The following is a 16762-nucleotide window of genomic DNA, read 5'->3' on the forward strand; positions in this document are numbered from 1 at the left end:
TGAAATAGTAGGTATGGATATCCAGCTTATTCTATGGATATCCAGCCTTAACCCAAGCGTGGGAACCAGGGTTCTTTCACGGCAAGGATAAACAGCAGGCTGTTAGTTGGGGCAATCAAGACAGAAAAGAACCCTCTAACACCTCTCCCCAGGAGCTGATACAGCCCAGGGTATTTGCTTTCACGGGAGAATTGCTCTGTTGTACCCATTCAAATTTCTTCTAGCAAATCCCAGTGGCCTAAGGCCAACTCCTCTTCCGCTCATTGGCTAACTAGAAACCTCAGCCACTTCATGCCTCCCGCCCCTCACCCATGAGCCAATAAGAACGATTAGAAGCTCGTAACTTAGCGTCATCAACTACAGTACTCGCAATTGGCTATTGGCGCTATCGATCGAGGAGGGGGCGGGGCTACCCCAGCTGGCCTATATAAGACGAGGACAAAGGCGGCGCGCCGCCGGTATCATCCGCCATTTTGTGTGAAGCAAAGTGGCCTCCACGTTCCCTGAGCGTCTTCTTCGCTTCTGCCTCGACCGCCCCTTGACCACAGATATGTCTCGGGATCGGTTCCGAAGTCGCGGTGGTGGCGGCGGTGGCTTCCACCGGCGTGGAGGAGGCGGCGGCCGAGGCGGCCTCCACGACTTCCGCTCTCCGCCGCCTGGCATGGGCCTCAATCAGAACCGCGGGCCCATGGGTCCCGGGCCTGGCCAGGGTGGTCCCAAGCCCCAGATCCCGCCACCGCCTCCTCATCAACAACAGCAGCAGCCACCGCCGCAGCAGCCGCCGCCGCAGCCGCAGCCACCGCATCAGCAACCGCATCAACAGCCGCATCAGCAGCCTCCGCCGCCGCCGCCACAGGACTCTTCTAAGCCCGTCGTTCCTCAGGGACCCGGCCCTGCTCCTGGAGTAGGCAACGCTCCACCGGCCTCCGGTTCGGCTCCGCCCGCCACTCCCCCGACCTCTGCGGCCCCTCCAGGGCCAGGCCCCACCCCGACTCCACCGCCTGCAGTCACTTCGGCACCCCCCGGGGCCCCTCCTGCCACACCGCCGAGTAGTGGCGTCCCGACCACTCCCCCTCAAACAGGGGGTCCGCCACCTCCACCCGCGGGAGGCCCGGGTCCCGGGCCTAAGCAGGGCCCGGGACTCGGCGGCCCCAAAGGGGGCAAGATGCCAGGCGGGCCGAAGCCCGGAGGTGGCCCGGGCCTAAGCACTCCTGGTGGCCACCTTAAGCCGCCGCACCGAGGTGGCGGTGAGCCTCGCGGGGGCCGGCAGCATCACCCACCCTACCACCAGCAACATCATCAGGGCCCCCCGTCTGGCGGACCAGGAGGTCGCAGTGAAGAGAAGATCTCCGATTCCGAGGTGAGTTTCCTGGAGCAACGCGTCGGTTTCTCTAAGATGGCGGTGGCCCATTCCTCCTCCCCCCCTTTCCCCAGACTCCATTTTGTTGGAGCCGGGAAAAGGCGCCTGCGCGCGCGGTGGCGGGAGGCGGGGCCAGGCCTGCCGGAACGCGGGGGCGAGGAGCGTGGTCCCACTACTCGGTCCCCGGATTGGCCGTGGGCGCCGCCATTTTCTTGGCTTTGAAACTGGAAGAAAGTGGCCTTCGGAAGCAAGCGGTGAGAATGTCTGGCCGGCCTTGTTAAGGCTAGCCCACTTTGGGAACCAGGGTAATGCAGACCGTGAAGGTGGTGTAGTCTTGGAGACATCTGGGAGTTCTTGTGTTGAAAGCACCGGCCTGTCATGTTAGTGACAGCGGGCTTTAAGCTCGTTTTCTTTTTGATTGGATACTTAATCGCAGTTTAAATATGTGTCTTGTGTGAGTTAGATTTGTCAGGAACACATAGGATGTATGTCTTACAAGGATGTATGAGGGAGCGGTATGTGTCCGTTCTTGAATGATTTGGGCTTTTTTAAAATGTTAAGAGTAGTGATGTTGGAAATCTTGTAAACGTTACGGTAAAGCCTTGGTTTTGACTTCAAATGCAACAAAACGAAATCGAGTAATAACGCATATCCAGTTTGGCAAAACTGAGAATTATTGTTGGGTTTTCTTAGTTGCTGAAGTCATCGTTGTCTGAAAACTTTCCTTTTCCATTAGGGATTTAAAGCCAACTTGTCTCTCTTGAGGAGGCCTGGAGAGAAAACCTACACACAGCGCTGTCGGTTGTTTGTTGGTAATCTACCTGCTGATATCACAGAGGATGAATTCAAAAGATTGTTTGCTAAATATGGAGAACCAGGAGAAGTTTTTATCAACAAAGGCAAAGGATTTGGATTTATTAAACTTGTAAGTGTTAATTTCCTTTTATATAGAATTAAAATGTTTTTAGGCTAACAAACATGTTGATGCTTGATTTAAGCTAGGAAAAATAACTTGTTGAAAGTTTTTGTCGTTTTTACAGAAAAGATGCAGCTGATGTATGGTACATAGTCAAGGAGGGTGGTGGGTGGGTGAGACATTTAAGGCTACCTCCTTTGAATGGTGTCAGCAAGGGCTGCCTGAAGTCAATGCTTGAACAGTAGACCGAGGAAGAGGTTAGTTAGGCTTAAGCCAATTTCAGAGAGGGCAGCCTCTAATTTTGAAGTCATTAACATGAGTGTCCTTGATAATTTCAGGAATCTAGAGCCTTGGCTGAAATTGCCAAAGCTGAACTTGATGATACACCCATGAGAGGTAGACAGCTTCGGGTTCGCTTTGCGACACATGCGGCTGCCCTTTCCGTTCGTAATCTTTCTCCTTATGTTTCCAATGAACTTTTGGAAGAAGCCTTTAGCCAGTTTGGTCCTATTGAAAGGGCTGTTGTAATTGTGGATGATCGTGGAAGATCTACAGGGAAAGGCATTGTTGAATTTGCTTCTAAACCGGCAGCACGAAAAGCATTTGAACGATGCAGTGAAGGCGTTTTCTTACTGACAACGTAAGTTGTCTTGTGTTTATTCTAATAATTTCTATTAAATTGTCAGAGAAAGTTGTAGTATATTTGGAACAAAGTTAACAGGGAACCTTTCGTTATTATTAGAACTCCTCGACCAGTTATTGTTGAACCACTTGAACAATTAGATGATGAAGATGGTCTTCCTGAAAAACTTGCACAGAAGAATCCAATGTATCAGAAGTAAGCTCTGTATTTTTTTATATATGCTTAAAAGCTTTATTGGCATATAATACGTATACCATACACCTATTTAAAATTCACGTATTTAAAATATGCAACTCGGTGGTTTTTAGTATATTTACAAGGAAACCTTGACAGTTGTATTATTATAAATGTAAACTTGCAGTTTTGCTTAAAATAGGCAAAATTCTTTGAGAGTGGGTATGTATTTTATAAAAACAGACTGGGAAAGTTAGAGCTTTTAGTTTCTGTGGTAGGGACAGTCACATGTAATCCTGTTTGGTTCTTAAAATAGTTGTATGAAGTGTAGGTGTCCTCACTTTTTATGGATAGAAAAGTTAAGCCTTGGTAAGGAATTTGGCCAAAGGAAAACAGAATTAGGAATTGAGGAAGCTATGATTTGTCTCCTTTGTTCATTTTCTGTTATTCTGGGGCACATATTGCTTTTGTTGTAAAGATATTTTATGTGAATCAAGGTAATCTATCTTTTGGTACTCATCACAAGTGATAGTGCTAGTGCATTTGGGGAAATCTGATAGTGTTTGTTATGGGCACCCATAAGCTAGTTCATATTTAATTTCTATGCATTCTCAGGGAGAGAGAAACACCTCCTCGTTTTGCCCAGCATGGCACATTTGAGTATGAATATTCTCAGCGTTGGAAGTCCTTGGATGAAATGGAAAAACAGCAGAGGGAACAAGTTGAAAAAAACATGAAAGATGCAAAGGACAAATTGGAAAGTGAGATGGAAGATGCCTATCACGAGCATCAGGCAAATCTTTTACGTCAAGGTAAAAGATCCTTAGTGAATTCAGCTGATGTCATTTGATTTTTGAACTTACTGGAATCTCACTAATTTGATCAAAAACATTATTTTCCAATATTCAGATCTGATGAGACGCCAGGAAGAATTAAGACGCATGGAAGAACTTCACAATCAAGAAATGCAGAAACGTAAAGAAATGCAGTTGAGGTAAAATTTTGTTAAACTGGCCTTCACTTCTGCACTAACATTGTAGTCATTTAAGAAACAAAGGTGTACTCAGTTTTGTAGGTGAAGCAAATGAAGTTAGAGGTTAAATATTATGTTAGCGTGGATTCAGTGGTTAAAATGGAAGAGTGTAAGATTTTCATAAATAAGACTTTTTGACAGAATCCCTTTAGAGCTATACCCTCTGACTTACAAAGTTCTTAGGTAAAGTACTAGCTTTCTTGAAAATTGAGTTTTAAAAGATGTGGGTAATATTTTGTTTATGTGCTTGATTATATCCAGGCAAGAGGAGGAACGACGTAGAAGGGAAGAAGAGATGATGATTCGTCAACGTGAGATGGAAGAACAAATGAGACGCCAAAGAGAGGAAAGCTACAGCCGGATGGGATACATGGATCCAGTAAGTTCCTTGTGTTCTTTTTGTTGTAGTTAGAATTGTCTACAGTTAAAATTGTCAACAGAATTTGTACATACCTAGATACATACCTATTTAAATCTCATACCTATATATAGAAATGTATTGTTTGATTTGAGTTTTATCTGTTCTCTTTGGATGGACCAATGGGGTTTCAGTGGTTTGGAAGAGGTCTTTTGATAATTTCACTAACTAGTTTAATTAAAAAAGAAACTTTCAAAATTTCTTTTTGCTCTCAAGAATGTTTGGTATACGAAGGGAGCTTTTTTCCTTTCAGAGAGAAAGAGACATGAGAATGGGTGGTGGAGGAGCAATGAACATGGGAGGTAAGCATAAAAATTATATTAAAGTATCATAAGTAGCAGTATTCTGGTTGAGTTGTAACCAGCATTTTTGTTTCCTAGATCCCTATGGTTCAGGAGGCCAGAAATTTCCACCTCTAGGTGGTGGTGGTGGCATAGGTTATGAAGCCAATCCCGGAGTTCCACCAGCAACGATGAGTGGTTCCATGATGGGAAGCGACATGGTAATGTATCCTGTGGGACGTAGTACGGAGGAACTTCTCATTTTCACAACTTACGTGTGTGTGTGTTTTTTTTTAAAGTAGGAGACTGGACTTCTTTTAGTTCCCCTATCGTATGTAAATTGTAATATTGAGGACTACTTTGGCAATGTAGAAGAACTGTCAGTGTGTGGTAACCTAAACAGACCAGGTTGCCAGTGAGGAGTCAATGCTGTTAGTATGTGGAATTCTTTGGCACTAAGTAGTTTAGGTGCTTTCCATTATGTTGCTTGTGCACTTTTGAACTCCAGTGCATGGCAAATCCAAATTCTAAATGTTAGATAACGTATCTGATTATTCTACATCCCAGTGAGAGTAATCAAATGGCAAACTGTCATTCTTTAAGTTGGTATTTGCCATAAGTATGAATCAGACTTGTAGTTTAAACTTTTTAGGCATGTTCTAGTGATGTGTAGGACTTTGGACCTATATTTGGTGTGGCTGCTATCCCATGAAAAGGGAATTGTTCAGTGTTTTGACTCGTCGTTTCCCCATGTTGGGCCTGTCTATAGGTATACCTTTTAAAATTAACTGACATCTCTGTTTTGCTCCAGGGTAGCAAAAACAAAAAAAAAAACCAGAATAATTATAAGCATACTAATAGTGTGCATTTGATCTGAACCCTCTTGAACCTAGTATGTTTTAGTATCTGACAGCCTATCAGAATACTTTAGAACAACTAAATGAATTGGTCTGAGTGGCTTTATTAGGATTTTACAAATCCTTAGGTGGACTGCACTTTGACATTAGAGGTGGGTTTAGAGAGTGCATTTTCACAACTGAATTGAATCTTACTGGTTCAACTACAGACTTGGCAAATGAGGGAGCTGCTGTATGTAGCTCAGTAGATTGATTTTGAAAGTAAAAACAAAGATTTAGTATGGAGCCTCATTTATTAAAATCTTAAGGCTTTTTGAAAAAGGTAGAATTGTAAATAGCTGTCTGGGTTAAATGTAGTAATAGTTGCTTCAAATTGAATTTTAAAAATATGTGGGTAACATTTTGTTTATATGCTTCCTAAAAGGCATAATTGTAGGTATGTATCAAATTTGTAATATCTCATTTGACATCATGTTCCCACAGTTAAGGTTCTGTGTTCCATGTAGCTTCTGGGTACTAAGCCGTGTTATGCTAGCATAATTGTGTGAAACCCCCAAATTTTTCTTTTTTAGCTTTTTGATAAAGAACATGCAGTATACCACGCGCTAAAATCCTAAGACTTTTCTGAAGATTTTGAATGTAGTTGAAAGGATTGAGGTTTTATTAGTCTTTTTAAGTAGCTTATGGTATTTTGTAGAAAACATATCAAAATTATGTATAGGAACGGTAAAACCATGATCCCATTTTAGTTTTTTCTCTGGAATAATACCCTCAGTCACTGGTCTATTTTAAATGGAATATGAAAGGCACTTTAGGCTGCTGTGCTTGCATACCTGTAGGGTTCTTCTGTTTAGGTGCATATGTTTTGTTTTGTTTTGTTTTAAGTTTAGAAATACCTAAAACTAGTTGGACTGCTTCATTGCAGTCATTTAAGCTTGGCCTTAATGCAGTTTGGGAGATAACTAAAACTTGGAATCATAGCAGAGTATCAGTGGACCTAAGGGAGAGTTGGGCTGGTAATGAGGGTGGGCTGTATGTTTAGTAAGCTTGCTGCAGTACAGAATAGTACTGTGAGCATATTGTCTCTGGTTATTAACAGTGATGACTTTTTAGGTGATAATACCTGTGAGAATATAGCAACACAAGTTTTTTGATAAATTTACTGTGCCGGTTAAGTGACTAAATCTATTAGTCTTTTATGCTTTTTCTTTTTGTAGTCTGGTAGCATTTTATTAAAACTTTCAACCTTTTAAGATTTCTGCACCTTAGCAGATGTGTCTTAAGATCTTGAAAAGCACAAGGTTTCTTATGCAGCACATGCCACTAACTGGTGAGTAGGTCTTTGTCACTTCATTGAGTGAATTGAACCTGTCTGGTTGGGCTTGATATTTGATAGGCTTACTTGGAAATTAAATTTTCTGTTCAGACCTAGAGTTTTGCAAGCTTTTCAGTGGGTTAATCTGATGTGAAATTTCTTAGAACTCATTTTGGAATGGGTTTTCACATCTGTACTAATTCTTAAATTTTTTAGCACTACAGGGAAGATCTATTCTTTGAAACAGGTGTATGAGAATGGCTCAAGTGGGAACATACCACAAGGCATGTATTACCGTAAACTAATTTTCAAATTACCCTTTTTTCCTTTCTATGTTCCCGGTACCTGTGGATCGACTCATTGGTGATTGTATCGACGAACGTTGACTACGGAACCTTCTAAAATATTTACTTAACACACATGGACATCAACTACATATAATGAACTGTTAATTACTGTTCCAATAGCGTACTGAGCGCTTTGGGCAGGGAGGTGCGGGGCCTGTGGGTGGACAGGGTCCTAGAGGAATGGGGCCTGGAACTCCAGCAGGATATGGTAGGGGGAGAGAAGAATATGAAGGCCCAAACAAAAAACCCCGATTTTAGATGTGATATCTAGCTTTCATTCCAGTTTGTTTTGTCTTTTCTTGTTTAGATACCAACCTTTTAAATTCTTGCATTTTAGTAAGAAAGCTTACCTTTTTATGGATGTTAGCAGTTTATTGACCTAATATTTGTAAATGGTCTGTTTGGGCAGGTATAATTATGTAATGCAGTGTTTGAAACAGGAGAATTTTTTTTCCTTTTTTTCCTTTTTTTTTTTTTTAAATGTATAATGTCCCTCAAGTTCTGGCAGTGTACTTGTGCCACTGAATTCCCAAAGTGTACCTTTTTTTTTTTTTTTTTTTTTACTCTGCTTCAAATAAATAGAAAAATAGTTATACTATTGATCTTCAACTTTGCCATTCATGCTTCTATGCACATTAGGCTAGGTATTCCACTTTGAAAGCATGAGCGTGTCTAGGCCTTTGAATGGCATATGCCATTTGTGGGAAATGAATTTGGAGACTAAGTATTGCTCTCTAAATAACTGCCCCCTTGTTTTAAAAAGAAGAAATGCATATTGAGACAGTTTCATCATTTGATTTGTTTGATATAGGAAGCACAGACAGTGCTAAGTATTTTTAAATGGTTGTATAAGTAAAGCTGAATTGTAAATCTTAATTCAGGATTGTGTATTAAGATTATGGAATGGGTGTCAGAACTATCGGTAAGGGAAAAAGAGTGAGTTTGGCTAAATGGATCTTTTATGGCCTTATGATCTATCCTTTCCTTGAAAGTTTTTGATGAAAAAAAGTGGAAAGATCATTCTGTTGCATTCCCCATCCTTGTTTTTAAAAGAAATCCCAAGCCCTACGAACGGCTTGTATTAAACTTTTACATTTGAATTAAAGATGATTAAACATGAAGACTTTTCATGTATTACTTTTAAGTGATTTAAAAAGATGGGGTTTAGTCTGAAAAAGTCCACTTGGCAAGTAAGGAAGTTTTAGTAACCATAAAGTAGGCTTAACTATACATTTGTACTCTGTAACTTTTACATCTCCTTGTGCTACTTCGGATGGGCAAAATCTGTAGGACCCATTGGTTCTCTTTTCTAAGAGATAGTGGTGACTGGAAATAACAAATAGGGTTGTAGGTAACCAATCTTGTAAATATGTTGATCTGTTTCCATAGTTTCCTTACAACGTAGCACTAAATTTGGAGAGAATTGCTCATGCTACACAGTACAAATATCTCACCCCACCATAAAGCTTTGGAGTATTTCAGTGGTGTTGTTAATTGTCAACTTCATTGAATCTCCTTTTCATTAGAGTAAGAGACATTTTGATTTAATATAAAGTAGATGGTTTACTGTTGTCTGTTAGTACAATGGCAGCCTGATTTTCCAGTGTAAATCTGTTAGAAGAGCAGCTTCCTAACAGTAGGTAAAGTAATTGAATGGTTTGGCTTTGTTCTTAGTTACGTTTCCATCCAAATGTGTACATTACACAACTCTTACTGTGGAATTTGTCTTCCTCCTTTTCACCTCTGTTCTTGGTGCTAATTGGCAAAAGTAAAATTCTAAATCAAAACTTTGCTAAAATGGTTAAGTTTAGTATTGTGCCTGAGTACAGAGGGACACCTGTTGTTGAAACAATTGAGCACTTTCTGCATAGGGAACAGAATAATACTAAAAGTAAAACACTAGTGGAGTATAAAGGCACGTTACCAAATTCTGGTTTTGTGACTGACGGGTACATGGTATGCTAATTGAGGAAGAGAATCTAATTAGAAAATAATACTCATTATATCTTTTCACCAAGACACTTGGAAATAGATGGTTTCTACCATAATTATGTCAATGAGTAGGAAGTTTTGTCCCAAGTCAATTGGTGATACGTATGAGATTTTCTGTATAGAAATAAGGGTCTTGATTTGAAAGGAGTCCGTTAAAATTTGGTTGAATCGTATAGTAGGGACCAAAAAATAAGGGCTATTCATGGAACACCCACAGAGGGTGAACTTGAATGTGTGTGGGTGGGGGCTGGCGGGGGAAATGGGAAAATCTGCCTATAAAATTAATGTTTCAGTTTATTTTTCAGATTACATGCCTTTCTTTATAAGGGATGCTGGCACAGACCCCTAAAATAAGCTTTTGGTAGTACTGTACCTTTGAAGAGTGGTGAAGGATGCTTAATGGATGATCTTCTAAAGTTGTGGCTTTTGATACCCTTACTGTGGGCTGTAGAATTGCTAAATATTATTTAGCAAATAATGTTGCTTAGTTTCAACTGACATTTGACTTCCATCACTAACAGTGTACCAAGGATTGTAAGCTATTCAGACTTTCAACAAGTCTTGCTTATACATATGATAGTTTTTAGTCTAATGTGAATTTAAATCATCTTTTAAAAGTAGTTTCCTCTAAAAGCTGACATGAAACTTGCGGTGGGAAAGGGAAGGTAGTTGTTTTCAAGTATTTTAGCCATTTAAAGAAACCACCTGATCCCATTTCCTCTTCTCCACTTTCTCTTATAATTTTGTTTTAAGAGGAACATTGGTTGTTGTTTTTAAACTTTTAACTCCTCCTAATCTTTAAAAAACTCCATTCTCTAAAATCCCGGTGTGTTTAATTATTTAGGTATTTAATAAGCTTAAACCCATTGGCTCATGTTATTTAGTGAAACCGTAATCCTCTTAGAACATTAAACGCCAAGAAGTAGTATAAGCCCCACCACTCTATAGATATATTGTACAACTAATATAAACTGATTACAATTTGGGAAATTGTAATGTTACGCCTGTGCAATTTTTATGAGTGGCATATTATGGCAGATAAAAATTTAGGTACTTGGCTTCTCTTGGGCAAGCCACTAAGTTGTGGCGGAATGTTTTCTGGTGTTCTTGGACTGCAATTATGCACTATTAAAGTAGTGGCCTGCTACATAACTGCATTTAGCCAGCATTTCTGCAGTGCGTAACTGTGAGGAACGTAGTACCGCAAATGGCAATGGACATTAGGACCCGGATGTAGTATTCCTGCTTGCTCCAAGATTCTCATTGCCGACTGCCTACAGGTAGGTAACAAGCAATATAATCTAACTTGGTGACTTGCTATGTACTTTTATTCCGTGGGCATTCTGACATCACACTTCTGACAATGAAATTACAGTGCAGCACCTAACACTTGTATGGTAAAGATAGTTTATATCAAAACTGTGTGGGTTTGGGGTTAGAGCTGTAATTTGTCAGGCAGAATTCAGTGCTGTTTCAGTTCTCAGATTAAAAGTGCATCTCTATTCTTTTGTATACTTGATTCAGTTTGTGGCTTTCTTTAGTTGCATTGTAACTGAAAACATCAGTGGTATGGGGGAGAGGGAGCCAAACCATGCTTGGGAAACAGTGCTTTTGGCATCTTGACATGGACTTTACAGCATGTGATAATTAGATTTCATTGTAGCAAACTGACCTGCCCATGGGTCGGCACTATTGGAAATTTCATACGCAATCTTGATAATTATTCTGCAGATTGAGTGCACTAATAGTAAAGTACAGGGGTTTTTTTTTTGTAATGCGATTAAATGGGTGGGCTCCATGGGATCACATTTGTTACTAACTTGGGCTTAGTTGGGAATCTACTGTGATTAGTTAAGTTATGTGACTTGTCAAAATATATCTATATACTCTAAAGCTGGGGGAAAGTGGTGTGGCATGTTGACTTGCCTACAGTTGAATACACATTGGGAATCATTTCCCGATGTAAGACGTCGTCGTATTTTGTAGGATGACTGCACATGTTCAGGGTAGCCTTTTGAATTTGGTTCCCTTAGCTTTAGGGATGTGATATAATCTCAAAACTTACAGGAAAACAAAAATCTTTTTTAAAAAAGTATCTTATGTTTAGAAAGTATGGACTCTGCATCGACTGTTGTTTCAGACCTCAATTCAACTTAACTTTGGTCTCTGAACTGGTTCTTAGCTAGCATGTATGAGAAACAGCTTTCATTTATAATGCTTTCTGCTCTGTAACTTGAAAGTTTGGTTTACTTTGCATAAATGCTGGTGAAAACTCTTCATAACTATAGAACGTTCTTCCATTGTATCAGGAAAACCAATTTGCTCTTTGGCAAGCAATTTACAAGGTGGGGAAAGAATTTGTACTTTAATATACATAGTCCATTCCAGCAAACAGCTTTGACACTTCAGATCAATGGGTGACCAGTTTAGCTCTATTAAAAATATAATGCTGATCAAAGTGTTGATCAATAAGTGACACAAATGTCAGTACAAATTGGCTAAAACCTGGTGGGGCTTCCTGTGGCATAATCCATTAAATCAGTGGCCAACACCTGCTACTGTGATTTAGTGGTTGGGTGTTTAGAAATAAAAGCTCAGCTTTATTTCTTACCAGTCAGTAACGGTTTTCAGAGAACATACCTGGTGTAAATATATGGACTTAAGGAATATCATTGGGCTGGGGGTGTTAATTTTGCTTTATTCTGCTTGCTTCAAGATAACTAGGCAGGCTTTTGCACTTTAGAATGAGAAACCTGTGACTCAAGTCAATTCTTACTAATTTGTATCTAGCTATAAATTGTGACTGTTAGTGCAGTGGGTTTTAAAAAGCACTCAGTCAAAAGGCTGGGAATAAGTGGGTTTCAGTAATATTGCTATACCGAGGTGCTTGTATTGTATTTCATAGTCTTTTCTTGTTACAAACCAAAATTACTCTTTTTAATGAGAACAGTCTGTAGTTCAGAGGTGTGATGCCAGAATGCATTTCCGTACTGTTAGGCCCTTGGAACAGATACCGGTGCTTTCTTCTGCAAGATGAAAGAAATGCAATGGGTGCTCTTCATGGAGAGTTGCAAACCTACAAATAATGTACAACAACCTTCCCCAATAAAGAGATGCGTGTGACTAGTTTTGGACTTTTAACTTTAATGGGGGTTGCATGTCTCCTATTGTTAATCATTGTCAGCTGCAGTGACATGATCCATAAGTCCTGCATTTACTGCCTTTCCCTAAATGATTCTGAACAGGTTTTAGAGAGCTGGGATGTTCGTTCTGGGCCTTTATTATATGGTTTTGGCTTTAGCTGATATGTTTCAGTGCTCTGTCAGCTAGTGCACTTCTCAAATGGCTGTCTATTAGGGAAAGATTTCAGAGGATTGACTACTTCTAATCATCTGTCATTGCTGCTAGATAATGATTGGCAATTTTAAGACTCAGCTGTGAAAATATCACAGTTGTTGGTAAACCATCAGCCATAAAAATGTTGCTTTTGAACACCAGTGCTGAGGTTGGTTTTTTGGTTTTTTTTTTGTTTTGTTTGTTTTTTTTGAGGGTGTGAAGGGGGCTGAATTCAGAATGGGATGATCTGGAGAATGGGGAAAGAATGCAAAACGATATAGTATCCCTTATGGATGGTACATGTGCAACAGGGAAGTTCATTTCAAATGTCCTTGGCAGTGCCTGATAATCAGGGAGGAAGAAAACCCTGGCATTTGAATTAATAAAGCTGATCTTGTTTTCTGTGCAGATAGTAAAGGTGAATGTCTTCTCCCTCAGAAAAACTCAGATTCCTTGCTATCTTAGTAAGGCATAGTTTCCCTGCCCTAACTTGAAATTCAGTGAGAACTTTACAGGGAAAGATCAAGGATTGCAGGATTAACAACTGCAGTTGTTGTGTATTGTGGAACAGAGGGGAGGGCACCTTTGGAGGATTTCTACTGAAGTTTGGGTCAGTCTGCCTGAGATTGGAAAACATACTTGAATGGGGAGCAGGGTATGTGCTTTTACATGAAAAGAGTTGACGTTAAAATTCATTAGGTAAGGTAAACGTTGTCACATACCTTCACATAAGGGATAGTATATTCTGGATTGCAGTCAAACTTCATTGTGTTTAGACTGGTGAAAGTAGCAGGCTTTTGTAAGAGGAGGTACAGTTTTCATTCTAATTCAGATTTCTACTTTATTACTTTATGAAAGAATAATTTTAGATATTCCCCCATGAAATTTCTTCTAGTTTTTTATGCTGTAATTTGCCCCCAGCCTTTGTCTCTGGAATTTTACTCTTGAAATTTTGAGGTTGACTAGCATTTTCAAATCTTAAGGTCTATGTCTTTTATGTTAACGTTTTGTTATTATTCTTTAGGTAAGAATGATTGATGTTGGCTGATTGGAGTACTCATTCACTTGAAGTAAGTTTACTTCGAACTCTTTCGATGTATATTCTATTTAATGGTTCAGTTTTTGATTTAACAATGAGGTAAAACATGTTTGAGTTTCAATGTTTTACTTCCCCTATCTCTATATATAAATTTTTGTGTTGGTGTGCTTGGGCAGGCACCACGAAACAAACCTGGGTCTCCGGCATGGCAGGAGAGAACTCTGCCTGCTGAGCCACCCTGCCCACTGTCTGTATTTACTTTTAGAAAAAGTTTGTGTGGGGTATATGGGTGGTTCAGTAGTAGAATGCTTGCCTTCTGTTCTAGTTTGCTAGCTGCCAGAATGCAACACACCAGAGACAGATTGGCTTTTAATAAAAGGGGATTTATTTTGTTAGTTCTTCAGAGAAAAGGCAGCTAACTTTCCACTGAGGTTCTTTCTTACGTGGAAGGCACAGGATGGTCTCTGCTGGTCTTCTCTCCAGGCCCCTGGGTTCCAACAACTTTCCCCAGGGTGACTTCTTTCTGCATCTCCAAAGGCCTGGGCTGAGCTGCGAGTGCTGAGATGAGGAATGCCGAGCTGCTTAAGCTGTGCTACTTAAGCTGTGCTCGGTTGCAATCTCTCATTTAAGCACCAGCCAATTAAGTCAGACATCACTCATTGCAGCAGACACGCCTCCCAGCCGACTGCAGATGTAATTAGCAACAGATGAGGTTCACGTACCATTGGCTTATGTCCGTAGCAACAAAACTAGGTATGCTCACCTGGCCAAGTTGACAACCAAATCTAACTAACACATGTAGATGTATTAGTTAGGGTTCTTTAGAGAAACAGAATCAACAGGAAACACTGGCAAATATAAAATTTATAAAAGTGTCTCACGTGACCACAGGAACGCAGAGTCCAAAATCCACAGGGCAGGCTGTGAAGCCGACGACTCCGATGGAGGGTCTGGATGAACTCCCCAGGAGAGGCTCACCAGCCCGAAGCAGGAATGGGGCCTGTCTCCTCTGAGTCCTCCTTAAAAGGGTTCCCTTGATTAGATTTAGCATCACTAATTGTAGAAGATACTCCCCTTTGGCTGATTACAAGTGGAATCAGCTGTGGATGCAGCTGACGTGTCATGAGCTAATCCTATGAAATGTCCTCATTGCAACAGACAGGCCAGTACTTGCCCAATCAGATAAACAGCTACCACAACTTGGCCGAGTTGACACATGTCCCTAACCATGACACCTTCCATGCAGGAGGCCTGGGTTTGATTCCAGACTATGCACCTGCACCACCACCCCTCCAAAAAAAAACAAGATTTGTGTATGTGAGAGACAGATAAATGGGGTGTATTATCAGAATTCAAAGAAGTTGTTTGCCTGTATAGAGAAAATCCTGCTGTAGAAGAACAGGAAAGAAGGCTTGAATTAATGGGAAAATGTTATATTTTCAGTCTCTAAATTCAGCTTCACAGCTATTCAAAATTTCTACTAGGTTACTTTTTACTTATTTAGTAAATGGTAGAGGAACAACTGTCGTCATCAGTAAGGGAAGGGAAAAGTCCCTCAGAACTTGTGAAAGGAGGTTTAGAGGATATAACTTTGATGTAAACAGGGTCTTTACTAAGCATTATCAACAACAAAAGAACCTGCTGATTGAATCCCTCTTTTCTGTTAATGTCAGAGTGAAATGTACATGGTGTCTGAAAATAAATGATATTTGAATGTGTTATTTTTAAATAAAATTGCATTTTCCTTGACAGGTGGATAAGATAATTTGTTTTCAAGACATCACGTAGTGTGAGCCAGTCAAGAAGAGAAGCCACACGTTGCTAAACTGACAGCAGCTAGGTAAGTTGAATGCTTTTCTTAATTCTCTTAAACTGTCTATAGGCTCTAGAGTGATAGTAAAAAAAAAAAAAAAAAAATGGCTCTAGGGTGATAGTAAAAAAATTACTTAAGTGCATGAATATCTCATTTAATTTCTTCTATATTATAGCTTCTTTGTAGGAAATATTTTTGCTTTTGGCTTTAATAAATACTCAAATATTTAATCTTTGGATGCAGCCTAATTAGAAGGGATAGCAAACTTTAAAAGGACAGTTCAGCTCAGTTCTGTTTTCATTGGAAAGACAGTCATAGTCAGTTTGTAGATAAATGCAAATGGCTGTGTTCTAATAAAATAAGGCTTTATTTTACAAAATTGGTGGCCTGTAGTTTACTGTTCTGACTCGAGTTGCATGTATAGGTAAGTATAGGGTTAAAAAGTTGTCATAATCAACGTTTAGAATTCAACGGAAAGGGAGGGGGAAATACTATGTAGAAAAAAGTATGGTGAAAGAAGGAATATTGAGGGCTATAAGCAGAAAAAGGAATACAAATTAATGTGGGGCCTTGAATGTTATAGATCTGTCTTTCCAGAGTCCTGATTGCTGCCTAAAGTTTTTAGTAAAAAATGGAATTTTCCACCTCTTAATTGAGTGACAAAAGTTTTTATACTATTGCTACAAGATTTCTTGATAAATATTTCCCTGATATTGGAAATTTCTTGATTGTTACTAACTGATAAACAATGTAATGTTTGAGTATTTGATAACTTTGATTCTTGTGTCTTTGGGAGTAATCAAATCCTTTAATTGGCAGGATCAAGTGAACTGTGTCCAGAAACCAGTGAGGAAGAGAGCAAGGAGGAATAAACAACCCATTTATTTTAATAAATAAAAGAGACATTTTGAAGTCTGTCTGTCTTTTTTATTATTATTTTTCACTTGGACTTTTATTTCCGTGGATTTTTCTTGTGTGTCAAAAACTTATTTCTGGAAGGAGACATAAAAGAGTGTGCTCTGGATTTATAGATACAGAACATGATTGTGTATAATTGAGGATCCTGTTTCTTGAGGCCAGTTAGAACTATTTTCACCTCTTGATTATGAATTTATTTTATGGCTCATAATTGTCCTAACTTACCTGATCTAGCATCAATGTTTTTAATTGCCTTTTACCACTAATAGTTGATTTATTCCTAATGTTACCATGTTAATTTTAATAATTATTTTTAACTA

The 16762-nt window shown here is 39.7% G+C and overlaps 1 protein-coding gene across 2 annotated transcripts; it reads left to right on the plus strand.

Moving 5' to 3' along the window:
- Positions 1-436: 436 nt before the first annotated feature.
- LOC143674526 (splicing factor, proline- and glutamine-rich-like) lies at positions 437-16439 on the plus strand. 2 transcript variants are annotated; one of them, XR_013171100.1, is made up of 12 exons: positions 437-1360; positions 2097-2285; positions 2615-2916; positions 3019-3114; positions 3709-3905; positions 4003-4087; positions 4388-4505; positions 4798-4846; positions 4925-5046; positions 13697-13742; positions 15464-15551; positions 16344-16439. XR_013171100.1 is itself a non-coding variant. In XM_077150365.1 (10 exons), the coding sequence occupies exons 1-10, from the start codon at positions 551-553 to the stop codon at positions 7600-7602; spliced, it is 2106 nt and encodes a 701-aa protein (XP_077006480.1). In that variant the 5' UTR covers positions 437-550; the 3' UTR covers positions 7603-8465. The 2 variants fall into 2 exon arrangements, 1 of the variants encoding a protein (XP_077006480.1); XM_077150365.1 differs by lacking the exons at positions 13697-13742; positions 15464-15551; positions 16344-16439 and adding an exon at positions 7465-8465.
- Positions 16440-16762: the final 323 nt, after the last annotated feature.

The sequence above is a fragment of the Tamandua tetradactyla genome, chromosome 2, assembly GCF_023851605.1.
Source record: "Tamandua tetradactyla isolate mTamTet1 chromosome 2, mTamTet1.pri, whole genome shotgun sequence".
Lineage (NCBI taxonomy): Eukaryota > Metazoa > Chordata > Mammalia > Pilosa > Myrmecophagidae > Tamandua > Tamandua tetradactyla.

What these genes read in the sequence shown, in the direction of transcription:
- LOC143674526 (XM_077150365.1), top strand. Translation starts at nt 551, where the DNA reads ATGTCTCGGGATCGGTTCCGAAGTCGCGGTGGTGGCGGCGGTGGCTTC. An exon ending in GATTTGGATTTATTAAACTT is followed by an intron (nt 2,286 to 2,614) that starts GTAAGTGTTAAT and finishes TGATAATTTCAG; the next exon opens with GAATCTAGAGCCTTGGCTGA. An exon ending in GGCAAATCTTTTACGTCAAG is followed by an intron (nt 3,906 to 4,002) that starts GTAAAAGATCCT and finishes TCCAATATTCAG; the next exon opens with ATCTGATGAGACGCCAGGAA.